Here is a 16,177-nt window from a genome sequence, read left to right on the forward strand (position 1 = left end):
CCGACACTACTGCGCAAAAGTTTGGAATCACTGTTTAAAACAACGTAAAGCATAATTTGGTTGCAGATGCATGTGTAAAAAAATTCCAATATGATATCAGAACTCTGGTCTGGTGAAATTACGTTTTGTTGATTTTCTCAGTGAAAATCAGTTCACACACAAAAAAGTGAACCCATCCTCTACAGAGAACACACTTCTGTACATTTTAATGCACAATTTTTGAATATATTTTGAATTAAAATAAGCTAAAATAAGCTGAAACACCGTCTACATAAAACAAAGTTAAATATGGGTTGGCTTCAGATAATTCCAGGGACCTAAAAAGACTGTGGCCCACAAAGATTTTCTATTTTTCTTTGCAGAATTTTTGGCTTTCTGAAAGATTCTTCACTGAAACTTGTCGTTCATTAAATATTAATAATAAATAATAATTAAAGAATTATAGTTTTAGATACAGTACATGCATCTTGCGTTCTGTCGCTTCCAGTGGACCCCTCTATGTAAACATTCACTGGTGTAGCCCAGTCACAAGCTGAGAGAATTTTGTTTTTAATTCAAATGCCACAAAATTAGGCTTTCAAACATGCCAGGAAAAAGAAACATCAAAAAAAAGAACATCAAAAATGACAAAGACTATGTCACCTGTTATTTTCCTGAGGTAATGGGGATTATTAAGATACACTGAAGCTATGAATAGAATGGAAGCTTATGCCATAGTGCCTGCAGCTGTCAAATGGAGATGATGAGACAAAGCTGTCTAAACAAAACCCCTTTGTTTTACTGCAAATTTTAGCGTTTCTGAATTTTGTATAATTTATATTCACAGCATGCAAGTAAGATTCGGAATTGTGGAGATATAAACCAAAACTTACAATGTATCCAAAGAGGTGACACACTTTAATGTGATGAGTATCTACGGAAAATGAATGCATGAAATTTTCAGCGGGTTCAACATTCTGGATGAATGAAGAAATGTACAACATGTGTTTGAAAACTGGTGATCAAATCTTCATGCAGATAATTAAGGTATAATATTTATTATTTAATAACTTCCTTTTGTTTGAAATATTGAAATATTGAGCAAAGCATCTTAAAATAGCTTGTTTATAACATTTCAATCTACACTGTATAAGTAATTATTTTATTATTTAAAAAAAAAAAAAAATATATATATATATATTGATATGACATGTGATTCCAATTTTTGGAATGGTAGTATATCTAAAGACTATCAACCACTGCCCAGCTCAGCAGTGAGAGGACTCAGATGCCAGGACTGGCCTTTCTAAATAAGGCTGAGCGGGTGTCTCTGAGCTGAGCCACTACTGCAGCTACACACAGCAGTTATACTTATCCTCCCAGACACACACACTTGGAGGGTCAAGAGATTACAGCACCAAACAGGCCATGCCCATGCGCAGTGCAGGACTCTAGCTGATGGGTCGTTCAAGGACATACACAAAAAGAAGTCTTTCTTAGACATGCACTTTGCAGCTTCAGAGCATTTAGAGCATTAAATTCACCATAGAGGTGAAGGGAAGTGTTGGTGGAATCCAGAAACCTGTTTTGCTGCTCTAATTGTTTTATTGTAAACAATGTGCTTTATAGTACTATATATAGTCTGTACTACATAGTCTAAAAGTCTAAATGGAAGAAGAATTTGTTCTGTTTTGGCATCTACAAGATAGATATGTGTGTGTGTGTGTGTGTGTGTGAGTACATATATGTAATATATTGTAATTTTCTATATGTACAAAATTAATTATCTGTAATTTTCTAAGCCTCATTCTACACCTAACCTTAAGTAACAGAAGTAACAGAACTCCCCTTTCAGTTTTAAAGGGCCCATATCATAGAAAATTGAATTTTCCTCACTTTTTAATTAAAAGAATTTGACATAGTACATAAACACTGTTAAAGTTTCAAAGGAAAGCATTGATTTCTCAGTATGTAAATGGAAAATAAGCTGCAAAAACAGCCCACTTTGAACTCATTGTTTTTGTAACCTTACAAAACACCTACACCTTTACACATTTCCACCTATTAGCAGTTTAGCCCTGCCCACTCATGCTGAAGTTATATGGAGTGTTTCAGCCCATACTGCTTTTTGAAATGTAATGAAGACAGCCTGTTTAATGAAGGGATAAGGAGAAGTTGGAAAAGGGTCAAAATGAATTACATCTGTTTTTGGTATATAATCTCATGTAACTTTCATAAGTGGACATCAAGAAAAAATATAAAATATAGGAAAAAATGTAGAATATGGGCCCTTCAAAACACATGTAAAAATATTACACATTTTCTTGATGTCTTCAAAAGTAAGGACACTTTTGTCCTAAAAAATGTACTAGAACAAGTACATGCTCTCACACACTTGAAGTTCTCAGGATATTGGTTGAGGGCGACTGTCAGAGTGTCGAGGGCGTGTTGGTAGTGTTTTTGGGCACTGAGCAGGAGAGCCAGCAGGTGCAAGGAGTGCAGGTCATCGCTGCGCAGACGCAGAGCCAACTGCAGAGGCTCCATCGCTGCTGACACCTTCCAAACAGAGAGAGAGAAAGAAAGAGGAAAAGAGATACAATGTTAGAGACTTGCACAGAGGAGGATCAAAACAGCATCCATTCAGTCCAGAAGGAAGGGAAATCTAGACCTGCTGACAGGTCCTTGAGTTAAGGGACATAGAGAAGACGTCATTATCCTAAACTATGGGGCAGTAGGGACCTTATAGGGTGACCCTGATTAGGATATGTTTTCACATGTGAGGCTGAGAGAGCCCGTATCCTCACCTGTCGCACCAAGGCAAGCTGAAGAGAAAGATAGAGGGCAATCTGAGGGTCCTGGGGGTCCACTTCATGTGCTCTAAGAGCAAGAGCAAGAAGAAATAAACATAAACATACATGGTAACCTGCTTTTGCAGTACAGACTGAGAGAAGTAACTCTATTTAGATTTACTTCTGCAGGGCTTGTAAAGCTCTTCTGTTGAACTCATCCCGGTCACCTTTCAGCGTGGCTGTAAACACAAAGGGCAGTAACATGAAAGGTTATAGAGAAAGAAGGGACATGAAGACAGAAGAGGATAAGTGGATAAGGAGGTTGATGGTCAGGACTGTTTGAGGGTGAATAGAGTTAATGAATGATGATCACCATACTGAAAGCACACAAACAGTGATGTGTTTACCGTCTGAAGCTCGTAGACTACAGCACAGGCCGATTGCCAAGTGAGCTCTGGCAAGAGACTCTTCAGCTCCTTCTCCCAAAGCAACCACACTTTGTGCAAGAGCTTCAGCCTCCTCTATCTACAAGACACACAAACATTTCTACAAAGTAAAGCCATGTATAAAATAGATGGTCAAATGTATGCGGATACCAAATTATCGAGTTCAGGTTTTCCAGCCACACCCACGGCTAACAGGTGTATAAAATCAAGCAAATAGCCATGCAAAGCAATGCAATCTCAACAGACATCGGAAGCAACATCAGCACAAAAACTGTGTGTTTGAAATGAGTTTATGAGCAGCTGCACACAAGCCTAAGATCACTATGCGCAATGCCAGTTGTAAGATGGAATGGTTTATAACAGTTCACAGTCTGGTGGACAAATTGAGGTTTGGCCGATGCCAAGAGAATTCTACCTACCGTAACTCATAGTGCCAACAGTAAAGTTTGGCTGAGGAGGAATAAAGGTCTCAGGCTGTTTTTCAGGGTTTGGGCTCTTAGTCCCAGTAAAGAGTAATGTTAATGCTACAGCATACAAGATTCTAGACAATTAAATGCTTCCAAATTTGTGACAACAGTTTGGAGAAGGCAGCCCACCTTCATATATCCACCCCAGAGCTCTTGTCGTTTTTTTAAAAAGTTCCTCCCATCTTAAAGACATCAGAAGTGGGTTTTCCAAGTCTTGAGAGCAAAAAATCTTACTCTAGAGACTATTGTGGCACCACTGTAAGTGGCAGGTAGGCATGATTACAACAGATGTAGCAATGGCTACATTTTTTGTTTTAGCCAGAGTGCCCCTCTAACTCCATATATAAAAGGAATATTCTATGCTTCACCCTAACTTTAACCTCACTAACCAAATATAAATGATTTTGTCTTTTCAGTTTTGAAAAATGAAAAATATAGCTTATTTTTTTAAAAAGCACTTTTCAGCCATTTAGTTGCAAAGTGATTTTTTTTTCTGGTTTTCCTACAGTCAGAAAATGTCATGAAAAGGTATAAAAACAAATTCAACAAATACACACATGTACAGACCTTTCCTGTCTGTTGTTTTAGTGATGACAACCCTGTAATATATTGTACACAGTGTAGCTTCCAGCTACTTATCAACAACTCAGTGGGCAACAAGCTAACAACATGCATCAATTCAAACATGCTGACTGCGAACCAAGCCCACAGTAATGTCTCCTATCTCTCGTATCTGGTATTAACTTTCTGTCTCTAGTTCAAAGGCTGATAATAGTCACACTGCTCTGGGAATCCTAGTGTCGAGTGGTCTGGCCAGTGGCATTAAGTCATGTACTTACTGTGGAGGTCTACAACTATAGTGGCCTATTGTGATTAAAGACATAAGCCTCTTATAACCTGCACTCTTCCTATCAGCCTTACTCTCTGCTCCTCCAGCAGATGTGCCCTAATCTCCTCACTGTCAAGCCCTCTATTGTGGGTAGGTGGCTGTTCGAGTTTGTGATGGATATTGTATTGTACTGTACTGTAATGGCGTAAATTACATGGTATTGTTATGTGGGGCAGTTTACATAATGTCCATTCAGCAGCATAGGGAAATTACTTTACAGGAACATGGGTTTACTCTGTGTTTGTGTCTGTGTTTGTGTTTGTGTGGATTACCCAGTGCAGCTGGTTGATGCACACTTTGGCTGCCAGCAGTGGTGGCATGGGGTCCTGAGGTTTCATTCTGGCACACTCTTTAAACACGGATACTGCCCCTTCAGCCTGTAATATAAACACATAGCCAGTAGCACACGCGCACACACAGACATATGCAGTGACATAGTGACACAGTGACAGTGAAACACGCCCACACTGGAAATAGAAGGAGATCTAATGCCACCGCCATATACAGTGAGGCCTATTTCCAGAGGCCTTTATTGATCTGCACTGTCACCTCACTTCACTGTAGAAATCAGTTCTCCTCTTTCAGTCACACTCATACAAACATGCACAGGTTAGTTTATATAACAGCAAGATGTGATGTAATAAATACACTGCCAGTCAAAAGTTTGGACATGTATGTTTTATATGTTTTTTATATGTTTTTCAATTTTCTTAAAGACATTGTGATCTAAAGGTTAGGCTTAATAGTCTCAAGGGGCCAGAAATGATCTCATAACGAGAACATCTGGGAACTACCATAAGAACTCTTGGGCTAAACAAACACATTCGGTATGAAATTTCAAAACAATCCAAGGCCTCATGGAGTCGACACTTGTAGTACATTCTCAGAAGCAGAGGTATGAAATTGTCACTGGGGCAGTACCCGCCTGTCACTGGGGTGGCACCCTCAAGGGTATATCTCAGTACCTTTAGTCAGGGAACATAATTGTACTATAAACCATTGAAATTATATTTTCTAAGCTGTATTGACTCCACACACCCCGTCTTGTCTCCAGGCTTTTTATTTTATAGCTCTGCATTAAAACATTAGGTTATAAAAAAGGTACAAATGTGTACTTTTACTTGGGAAGAACTTATGTAGGGTACTTAATTGGACCTTAAATCCACTGTTGTACCTTTGAGGGTACATTTACATTGTTTGTACCATAATGAACAAAAAAAATTCTATTTCTATAATTCACATTTGGTGCACTAGTACCTACATTTCATTTACACAGAGAATTAGATGCTTTATGAGTATCTTTATTTAAAACTAAATGTATTTCACCTTATGAATGTTGACACCTTACATGATAACAATGGTGTTGGGAAGTCACAGAAAATGAAAATGCAATCTGGTTGAATGCATTATCAAGGGCTTTTTGACACTAAATGTGTGCGGTAATGTGAGAATATGTAAATACAAAGAGGAGAGGTGCTGTTTCCCATTTACATTTGAATTTTGACATCTTTCTAGCTTGGTTTTCACTTTGATAATGCAATTTCAAAAACATTATTAGAGAGTGCAACTGCATATTTACAGGAGTTACACTACATTTTAATCGTAATTTTGACACCATTCTTGCATAATCAAATGGAAAATGTAAATGGACTTGCATGTAAGAGTGGAAATTTTAATTCAAACTTTGGATTACTCTTCAATTTGCATATTACATTTTCATTTTAATTTTGATACTGATATGCTTCCATATTCATGCAGGAACCTGGTTTAACTCTGGACAGTAGAAGTATGTATTCCTTTGAAAATCTATTAAAACCAATAACCAATATATTTCTGTTTCTCTACAGCAAACAGGTTTTGGGCAGTCAGAATGCAGTGTTACTGCTACTGAGTGCTGATTGGTTGGCAAGCTGATCAGCTCATTGGCTACGTAAAGTAAAAGCTAATGTCATGAATGTATATGATTCACTGTTGAAAGGTCCTATAACTGGAATTCAAAAGCATCGAAAACAATGTTGAAATATTTTATGCTATTCAAAATGATTTACAACAATTTACAAAGTAGGATTTTGGCCAATATAGGAACCTGGATGGGGTCTAAACAGTCCTGCTTGGCAGAAAGCTAACACAGTTGTATGCACAAGTTTGAACACCCCGGTTTAGGTTTTATTTTTCTAGCATATCAAATTGAACAAATAAACAATAATTGTTAAAATGTGAAGAAGTGTGTTCTCTATAGAGGATGTGTTAACTTATTTGCACTTAAAAAATCAACAAAATGTGATTTGACCAGTGGCACCCAAACCTCTGCATAGGACTGTACTCATATGTATTATATCATTTGACTCATATGTATTATATGAGCAAGCACCCAAATGTAATGGGAATTCTCTAAGCTTAACCTTGAACCTAACCATAACCTTCACCTTAGTCACAATAAAGAAATTGTTTTGCTCTTTCAGGTTTTAAAAAATGATAATTTTTCTACAAAGCACATTTTTGTTCAGAAAGTGTAACAAAAAGGACCTTTGTGTTTTCTGTGTTAAATGAAGAGGACCGGGTTCAGGATTTAAATCTCACCTTTCCACTAGCCATGAGAGACAAACCCAGCTGGTACCAGAGGTGAAACTCATTAAAGGAGAACTTCATGGCCCGCTCCAAACACTGACAAGACACACACATATACACAGATATGAACACAGATATGAACAGACACACAAACAGACTAAGGGTTGCACAGTTACATGAAATGAAACTGAATGAAAATGTATTAATTATTCAGCACCATTCACAAACATACTGTGTCAACAAAATATACTCTACCAGTCTGTTTTGGACACACCCAACTGTACGTTTTTCTAATTTTCTTAAAGGGCCCATATTATGAAAAAACAAAAAGTTCTCCCTTTTTAAGTATAAGTACGGAGCCCCACTGGTGACATCCTGTATAAATAAAAATAATGCATGGCCATGCCTTAGTAAGGCATGAGAACAAGATAATTATGTTGTGGCCATGACTTATTAAAGTGTGGGAACAAGATCCTAATGCGTGGCCACGACTTAGTAAGGCCTGATCTCGTTCCCACGCCTTACTAAGTCATGGCCTCGACTTAATTATCTCATTCCCACGGCTTACTAAGTCGTGGCCACGCATTATTTTTATTTATACAGGATGACACCAGCAGGGCTCCGTATATAAGAGACTTTCCATGTATACAAAACTAAACTGCAAAAACAACCTATTTTGAATCTACTGTTTTTTCATGTCACAAAAATCAACACAAATATCCGCATATTAGGCCTACAGCAGCTTGGCCCCATCCACTCTTGCTGAAATTAGATAAACTGTTTCAGCTTGACTTGCTTTTTGAATATGACACAGTGTATAGTGGCCAATCAACACAGAGGTTGTTTACATATTACAGCCTTAAAGTAACTAAAACAGCCTGTTTAAATCGAAGGCATAAAGAGAGGTTGGAAAATGATCACAGAAAAATGTACTGTGAATGTTTTGCTACATAAACCCACACAAATATAAGTGAACCTCAGAGGAAAAAAAAAAACAAGGAAGTGTAGGATATGGGCTTTTTAAAGACACTGTGATCTAAAGGCTTCAAAGCTTGAAGTTGTTTCTAAATATTAATATTCTAACTGATGACAAAAAGGGGTTTCAAGTCAAAAAATTTACTAGGCTGCCTTAAAACTTTGAGTTTTGACTGAACTTCAAATTGTAAGTCAACAGAATCTAAGACAGAGATTCTTGTTAACTTACTATTAGAAGCAGCAGCATTGAAGAACAACATTTTTACAGTGTATTTATTCATTTATGTCCAAAACAGAACATTTTAAATTAAAACGTAAGTTTTTGAAACAAGTAATTTTCATTTATGACTGTAGTGAAATTCAGAGTTGGAACCAATCAAATGAGCCTATAAGCTGCACTTTGATGATGGAGAACAGTAGAAAAAGCTTTCTATTTCGTAGAAAGCTTATATTTTAAACTGGAATAATTCCATATGAACTATTATTTAGTTTTGATGTTTTTTATTATTATAAAATGTTCAAAAACAGTAAAAATATAAAAAGACTTGTGTAAGTATGTCCAACATTTTGACTGGCAGTGTACAGAGAGTGGTGATTTGGCATGTGAAATGTGTATGCATGATGATATTTATGGTTAAAAAGCTCAACCAGGAATTACTGCAGCTGGCAGGCTTTTTTTGTAATTCAGCAGCTGCAAATACCTTTGAACAGCCTTACACTACAGATATATCAATTTAAGGGGGTGGACAAACTAACAGACTGTACAAATGAAAAGAGGTCACGATCTAAAGTGATTAAATAAATGTCAAAGAAAAAGCAGTGAGCACTGGTGTGTTCTTAGTGATTTAAAAAAGCATTTAAAACCCAAGCTGCCCGCCCCCAAACATCCAATACGTCAGCCCAAATACTTATGACAGAAACATCAATATACTGCTGGGTGCTTTCGCTATTTTTTTTAGTCCAAAAATACTGCTGTCTGACTTGAGGCTTAGTCCGCTTCAGAAATTCCTGATTGGGCCTTTCAGTGACTCATTAAGTATTACAAAGCATTTATTGATGGATAAGAATGGATTTAGCAGTGAATTAATAGAACAATAGAATAATGAAGTGAATGCTTTTTAATGCGATACATATAATAGAAGCTTTAATGACATTTTAATAGGAGGGAGTTCCACAGGGGTGAACGTTAAGCACTTTCCAGTAAGTGTTTAACACACTGTTGGTAATTAATAATGCACGATGATATGGAGGGTTCCTGTTAGAGTGCATCAAACTCTTTTACAGTGAATTCACCTGAGTGCCCTGGTACGCACCTGGTCTACAACAGACACAGCCTGAGGGAAAGGGCACAGGAGGAAGGAATGAGAGTAGAAGAAAAGAGAGGCACACAAAAGAAAAGCAAAGAGAGCGCAGTTGAGGAAGAGTAACTTGAATCAGGCCCTGATTTCCAAGTTACTTCCAAATGGTTGTAGGATTTATATTTAGCACTAGATTTGTGGGTTTTATTGAGCTCTGAAATAGCCTCACCTGAGACAGCATGGCGTACTGCCCCCTCCTGGCCATGCCGATGCTGAGCATGTCGTACACAGAGGAGGCCTCCTGAATACTAGCCTCCCGCGCCTCCTGGTGCTCCGGTGTGCGGCTGATCACTGCTTCTCCACTGGCCTGTGGGGGCAGCAGAGAGCACATTCAGATAGACAATATTCAGCTGGCACGGTTCTCAATTCTGCTCCTAAAGTCCTATCCTTCACATTTTTGTGTTTTTTTTCAGCTCTAATTTGTACTTAGCTACCATAGCATGGCAATATATTCAAAGATATATAGCAGTGATTCGTTAGTTATGTCCCTTTTAAGTTGTTAAATCCGCCCTCAGAGGTTTTGGGACATATGCATGTTTATGTTCGGCCTAGTAAAATGTATCAGCATGTGACACTGGAGCCTTCTATGTGTTACTGTGTTTTCTATCTCTATATAAAAGAAGCAAGATGTTGCCTTTTTTGTTGGATGCACTACTACATGCATACTTTTTTAAGCTAGAATGCACACATTCAGAACAGAATACAGATCAAAGGGCTTAATTACTTTTCATTAGTTTCATTAGAGTAACAATAAAACGTGAAGTATATTCTGCTTGCTCAAAATTGTAATTTGTGACACATTTTTTTACTTTGATAATGTTTTTCACAAATCAAAATATATACAACGACTGCATTAAGGGGTTAATCGCATTATTAACCCCTTAACATTCCAGGCTTATTACATACTAAGGCTTATTATTCAGTAACTACAGGGACTTCAATGCAAACTAATGGAGCTCTTCTTAGGTTACAGAAGTGTTTAATAAAAGGGCCCATGGCTTGGTAAGGGGTTAAAAGGGGATAGAATATTAAAAGGCAGAAATATATGTATTCGTATGTGTATGCATTAATTACTTATTAAACTGATCAGTCAGAGCAGGACACCAAAATATGCTGCATGGGGGTGTTCCAGGACCTGTGCTGAGAATCACTGCATTATTAGGCAGCCACAAGCATTTGGGACAGGTAAAAGATGCTGCTGCATGGTGGCTGGAGAGGTGCCTTGAAGTTTTTCTTAAAGTAAATATGAATTGACTTTTTCCTTCTCCCATATTTCCTACTGAAACTGTGGATCAAGGAGGGTTTCTGAACAAGCAAAGCATCTTTGCTCAGTGATATGAGGGGGTGGTGGGAGGAGGAGCTGAAATATACAAAACTGTTCAAAAGAGGCAACTTTTCATTAATCTCATTTCCAGTCAAAATGCCAATAAGTATGAGTTATTCATTTTTCAGAGTTGTATGATTTGCAAATTGTCTTCCCGATAGCTACACATCCTTTCAGACCCACAGCGCTGAGTGGTCTTCTCACAGTGTATGGATGGACAGAAACAACTGTGGATGTTTTCAGATCTGAAGCAGCTTGATTTTCTCCTCTCTCTCAAAGATGAAAGCTTTAAGTGCTGTTTATCTGATGGGGACAGTTTTGGTGTCTACCAGGTCTTGCATGAGTGTTAGGATTCTCTATTTTCTCTGTATCTTTTAATCATTTTTTGAACTCCAGTTGTAAAATTGCTGATTTATTACTTATTTTGCTTCGATTTTAAGTTAAGTGACCGTTCTTAGTCCCACAATGAGGAAATTTCACCTCCGCATTTTAACCCATCTGTGCAGTAAAACACCACATACACACTAGTGAACACACACACACATACACTAGGGGGCAGTGAGCACACTTGCGGTGGGCAGCCCTATCCACGGTGCCCGGAGTGCAGTTGGGGGTTGGGTGCCTTGCTCAGGGGCGCTTCAGTCACATACTGTTGGCTCAGGGATCAAACCGGCAACCTTCCGGTCACAAGGCTGATTCCCTAACCTCCAGCCAATGACTGCCCCAAGATAATGACTCGCCAAGCTAGGATCGAACCGGCGACCTCGTGTAGCAGGGGTGAGTGCGTTTTACCGCTGAACTACAGCAGCAACTACCGCGGCCCCTCCTCATGAAATTGAAATGGCTGTTTTGACAGGAAATTAAAGAGAAAATAAATAAAGGGTGGTCTCTAGTTTTATTACTGATTAATATTATTTTCCCTGCCTACTTGGTGACAGAAACACTTTAGAGGTGGGCAAAAGTCATTGTATTTCGATAGATGATTATAAAAAAAACAAAAAAAAAATGTCTTTTAAATTATATGATGACTCCTGCTTAATATTATCAAGGAGATGAAGTAATAAGATTAAAAAAATATTTTGGGTTGACTTTGAAACTGTTGGTTATGATCTGAGTAGAATTCGGAATCTGATCTTGGGACGGCACACCGCTAATTAAACTTTTGCCCAAAGTGCAGATAATCACAGCCCAGTAAGGTGATATGGCAGACATAATATCCCACCGCAAACTGTGACACATTCCTTCCGTTCTAGAATATACATGCAGTGTAATGAACAACCATTCGAATGTACAGTATTACTCAGGGATATCTGGTTATATTGTAGAGTGTAATAGAGCTGTCATAAATAAAGAGGAGATGGACATAATGAGTAGAGTGAGGGAGAGGTTGAGTAACGGGGAGAAAGAGATAAAGGAGTGTGAAAGAGGAATGCCTCACCATTGATTCAGTGATGAGCAGCAGGAGCACAGCCTCTTCCACCACGTCCTGCGGACAGAACGCTCTGCTCACGGGAAACAGGAAGGGGACAGGACACATCATGCAGGTGGGTGTGAGTGTGAGTGTGTTTGAGCATGTGTGTCCAGTTACACGTGTCAGTCTGCAACGGAGAAGTGCTCTGCTGGTATCATGGAAAACTGTAGCCTACTCTCAGGTATCCGGTACACAGCAGCTATTGTTCCTCAGTCTGCCTCTAAGCCATTCTGGGCCACTTCCTGTCTTTCCTTTCACCCTCCTGTCTTTCTGTCTGTGTCTCCTGTCTTCTGGGGATATTAGCCCCTATGAAAATGAAGGTAATACTTTACTTTGATGGTCCACTATAGATGCTTTGTAGATACCTTCTCTACACTGGGTCCAAAAGTTTGTAGACAACTAATGATGCTTTTCAAATCAAGAGTATTCATGTGTGTCTGTCCTCCTGTCCTCCTGTAGCTGCTGTAACGGCCTCTACTCTTCTGAACAGGCTTTACACTATTTTGATGGATGGTTAGTTTTGGATAACTCATCAGGTGCTGGCTGGAGCTCCATTACTCCAGAGAACACAGTTAAACTGCTCTACAGCCCAATGCCAGGGGTCTTTATACCACCCTAGCTGACACTTGGCATTGGACATGTTGACCTGAGGCTCATTTTTGGCCTCTCCAGAGCATCCTATTCTATTAGCAATGCTTTTCTATGGAGACTATTCAAGCTGTGTGTGCAGTTGTCTGCAATGGGCACACCTTAAATAGCTGAATTCACTAATTAGAAGGGATGTTTGGATACTTTTGGACATAGGCATATTGGGACGGTTTCCTGAGCATGGATTATGCCTGTTCTTGGACATTACACTATCAATGATACATTGCTATTGCAAATTCGTATTAGTCTAAGCTTAGATTAATCCGGGCCTAGGAAATCCGTCCGAGTAGCCATCAAATTCAAATGGTTGTATGTTGCTAGTATATTGCAAAATATGAATAAAACACGCTGTAATACATTTTCAATTACATTTTCTGTGAGGAGGAACTGCAACCTGCCTGCTCCCTTGTGATTTGTCCATATAAGGAACTCATACAAGTGATTTACCCATATAAGGAGCACCGGATCTAAGCAAGTTTCTCTAAGGGAAAAATCGAAGGCATTTAAATCTAAAACTAAAATGATACAAAGTTGCTAATGTAAATCCTAACGTATTTCCTCAGAACGTCACTGAATCCTCTGAATTATGAGGTTGTTAAAGAGTCAAAATATGAATATTGCTATATATAAGCTAAGGCTGGCTTTACACAGTAAAACTAGTTGCATGCTGTGAGCTGGCTGCAACATAACGTCTGTGCAACTTGACAGTTACACACAACACATTCCGTTATTTCAGTTACTTAGTGAAATTAGCACATCATGTTGTTGATACACAGTATTTTCCCCATATCTACATATTTGTCTTTTATCCATCTATGGTTCTTTACTATATGTTTACTATATATTGAGTTTTTACCTTTTGTGTGTGTGTTAAGCCTTAGGAAAATGAATGTTCAAGTAGCGATTATGGTTTTAGACTATTTTACATTATGCAACTTAAGTGCAAATTTGTTTCATTAAGATTTCAAGCAACTAACGTTGCATAACAGTTTCAAGTTAGCCGTCCACGATCATAAGATCGGTAACATCATAAAATACCTCACATAAATCACTACACTTTGTCAAGTGTGGTAGATAAGTGGCTTTGGCAACAGTAGCCCACAGTTTGGGCTAACAAAGTATGCAGAGAAACAGATGGAGTACAGTCTGTAACTGTAGAACTACAAAGTGCACCTATATAATAAGTGGAGCTGATAAAATGGACAATGAGCGTAGAAACAAGGAGGTGGTCATAATGTTATGCCTGATCGGTATACAATAGTCTTGAAATAAAGTAGTAGACTTACTCATTTCAAAGCACAGGAGCTTGTTTGTAGCATGGATATGCACTGTAAAAAAACTTTGTTTTACCCTAAAAAGTAAGTAACCAGGCTGCCTTAAAATGAACATCAAATAATAAGTTAGCAGAACATAAGACATTTTTGCTCAGTTAACTTACTGTAAAGAGTTCTATTAACATTAAATGTAGCCCTATAACTTACTTTCTTAGGCTAAAAGAACAAATCTTTTATATAGCTAGTAATATATTATTCCATATTTCAACTCTTATAGAACCTTGTAATTCAGAGGACCCAGTAACATTTGGAGGTCATTTTTTTACGGCCAGAGTGCACTGTGTTTGTGGTCAAACAAAAGCAAACATGAACATTAAAATGTCAGCAATTGTCATTATTCATAAAAGGAACTGACAAGCCAAATGAACCGAAGTGAATGAGGAGAGAACATTTTAGATTCTTCTAACAATCAAACACTGGTGTGAAACACCTACTAAACATTTGTGTTTGTTCGGTTTGTCCGGTTGGTGTTAAACTACGGCGTTCACTTTTCTTACAGAGAGAAGTGGCTCAGACTGGCACTTCCTTATTTGGGAATGTCACGACTACAAAATGGCGCATGACTTTAGAGGTCTAATCTTTCTGTTATCTGTCCTTTTATTAAATAACATTTCTCCCTTTCTTTTCATCTCCTGTTATCATCCTGATACACTAACACAGTATTATGTTCACAGGTAAAAGGGTCTCCTGCTGTGCCACTAATCCTCAATAAGGAATACACAGATTCCATGTCCCTGTTTGTCATTCTGTCCTCTCCTTTTTCCTCCATCCTTGATTTCTCCTTCTCCCTGTCCTTTCTGCTAGTAAATACTTAGTCACAAATAATGTGACAGAAATGGATTTAACAGCAGGCGACAGAGCCAAGTCTGCAGGAGGCAGTGAGAAAGAATGTGTGCATGTGTGTGTGCTTGTGTGTGTCTTTGTTTTCATATATTTTCAAGGACAAAAATGTCCCTGACTTTGTAGGAAAATCAGAGACAACAGGGTCAACCTATAATACCATAAGTGTTTCTTTACAAAATCTACGTTTTATATTGAAACTGATGGTGAGGTTAAGGTTAGTTAGGTTCACGTTACATACGAACCAAAAAAGTCCCCAAAATGTTGGGACAGTAGGTAAAATATGAATAAAACAGTAAGCAGTGATTTATAAATCTACTTTGACCTGTATTTGATGAAAAACAGTAAAAAAACAAGATATATGATGTATTATCTTATCAACTTCACTGTTTTTTCGGAAATATACATTCATTCTGAAATTCATGCCAACAATATGTCTCAAAAAGGTTGAGACAGGGTTCATAAATATCTCAAACAGGTGATACAATCATGCTTGGATATAAAAGGAGCATCCGGTAAAGACCTAGTCCTTTATGAGCAAGGAAGGGTCAAGGCTCACTGCCAAAAATGCATCAGTAAAAAATCCAACTGTTTAAAAATAACTTTGCCCAGCCAGGGATCGCATGGATGGTCATAGTAAGGAGGGGTATTAGTGGGTAACGTGTTCATCTGTGAAAGCAATATTAATGCTGAACACAATTTGGAGCAACACATACTGCATTTTAGGCATAGAATTTTTCAGGGACACCTATAATTATTTCAACATGACAGCACCAAGCCACATACTGCACATTCTACAACAGCATAGCTGCATAATCAGCGTCTGTGGCTGTGAGACTGGCCTGCCTGGAGTCCAGACCTGTCTCATATCGAAAAGGTGTGTCTTATTAAGCTCAAAATATGACAACAAAGGGACTGTACGATTGCACAGCTGAAGATATGCGTAACCGAGGAACGGCAAAAAATTTCATTTTCAAACCTGGATCAATTGGTGTCTTCAGCATCAAACGATTTTAAGTGTTGTTAAATATAAAGATGATGTAACACAGAGGTGAACATGCTCCAAACTTGTGTGGAACCTGTTGCTGG

At 38.2% G+C, this 16,177-nt stretch overlaps 1 protein-coding gene across 7 annotated transcripts in view; it reads right to left on the reverse strand.

Annotated features, from left to right (window-relative positions):
* Positions 1 to 16,177, reverse strand: part of ttc7a (tetratricopeptide repeat domain 7A) — a 66,515-nt gene that overhangs the window by 29,242 nt on the left and 21,096 nt on the right. For 4 of the 7 annotated variants that reach the window (XM_036573821.1, XM_036573817.1, XM_036573819.1 and 1 more), the window contains 9 exons: positions 12,234 to 12,297; positions 9,641 to 9,778; positions 9,427 to 9,447; positions 7,151 to 7,234; positions 4,843 to 4,947; positions 3,176 to 3,293; positions 2,950 to 3,007; positions 2,784 to 2,856; positions 2,375 to 2,535 (listed from right to left, as the gene is read on the reverse strand). In XM_036573821.1, coding sequence (XP_036429714.1) covers positions 2,375 to 2,535; positions 2,784 to 2,856; positions 2,950 to 3,007; positions 3,176 to 3,293; positions 4,843 to 4,947; positions 7,151 to 7,234; positions 9,427 to 9,447; positions 9,641 to 9,778; positions 12,234 to 12,297 — 822 coding nt within the window. The remainder of the gene's footprint in view (positions 1 to 2,374; positions 2,536 to 2,783; positions 2,857 to 2,949; positions 3,008 to 3,175; positions 3,294 to 4,842; positions 4,948 to 7,150; positions 7,235 to 9,426; positions 9,448 to 9,640; positions 9,779 to 12,233; positions 12,298 to 16,177) is intronic. The other 3 variants (XM_036573822.1, XM_036573818.1, XM_036573824.1) reach the window with 1 other exon arrangement.

This window comes from Colossoma macropomum, unplaced genomic scaffold (genome assembly GCF_904425465.1).
Source record: "Colossoma macropomum unplaced genomic scaffold, Colossoma_macropomum, whole genome shotgun sequence".
Lineage (NCBI taxonomy): Eukaryota > Metazoa > Chordata > Actinopteri > Characiformes > Serrasalmidae > Colossoma > Colossoma macropomum.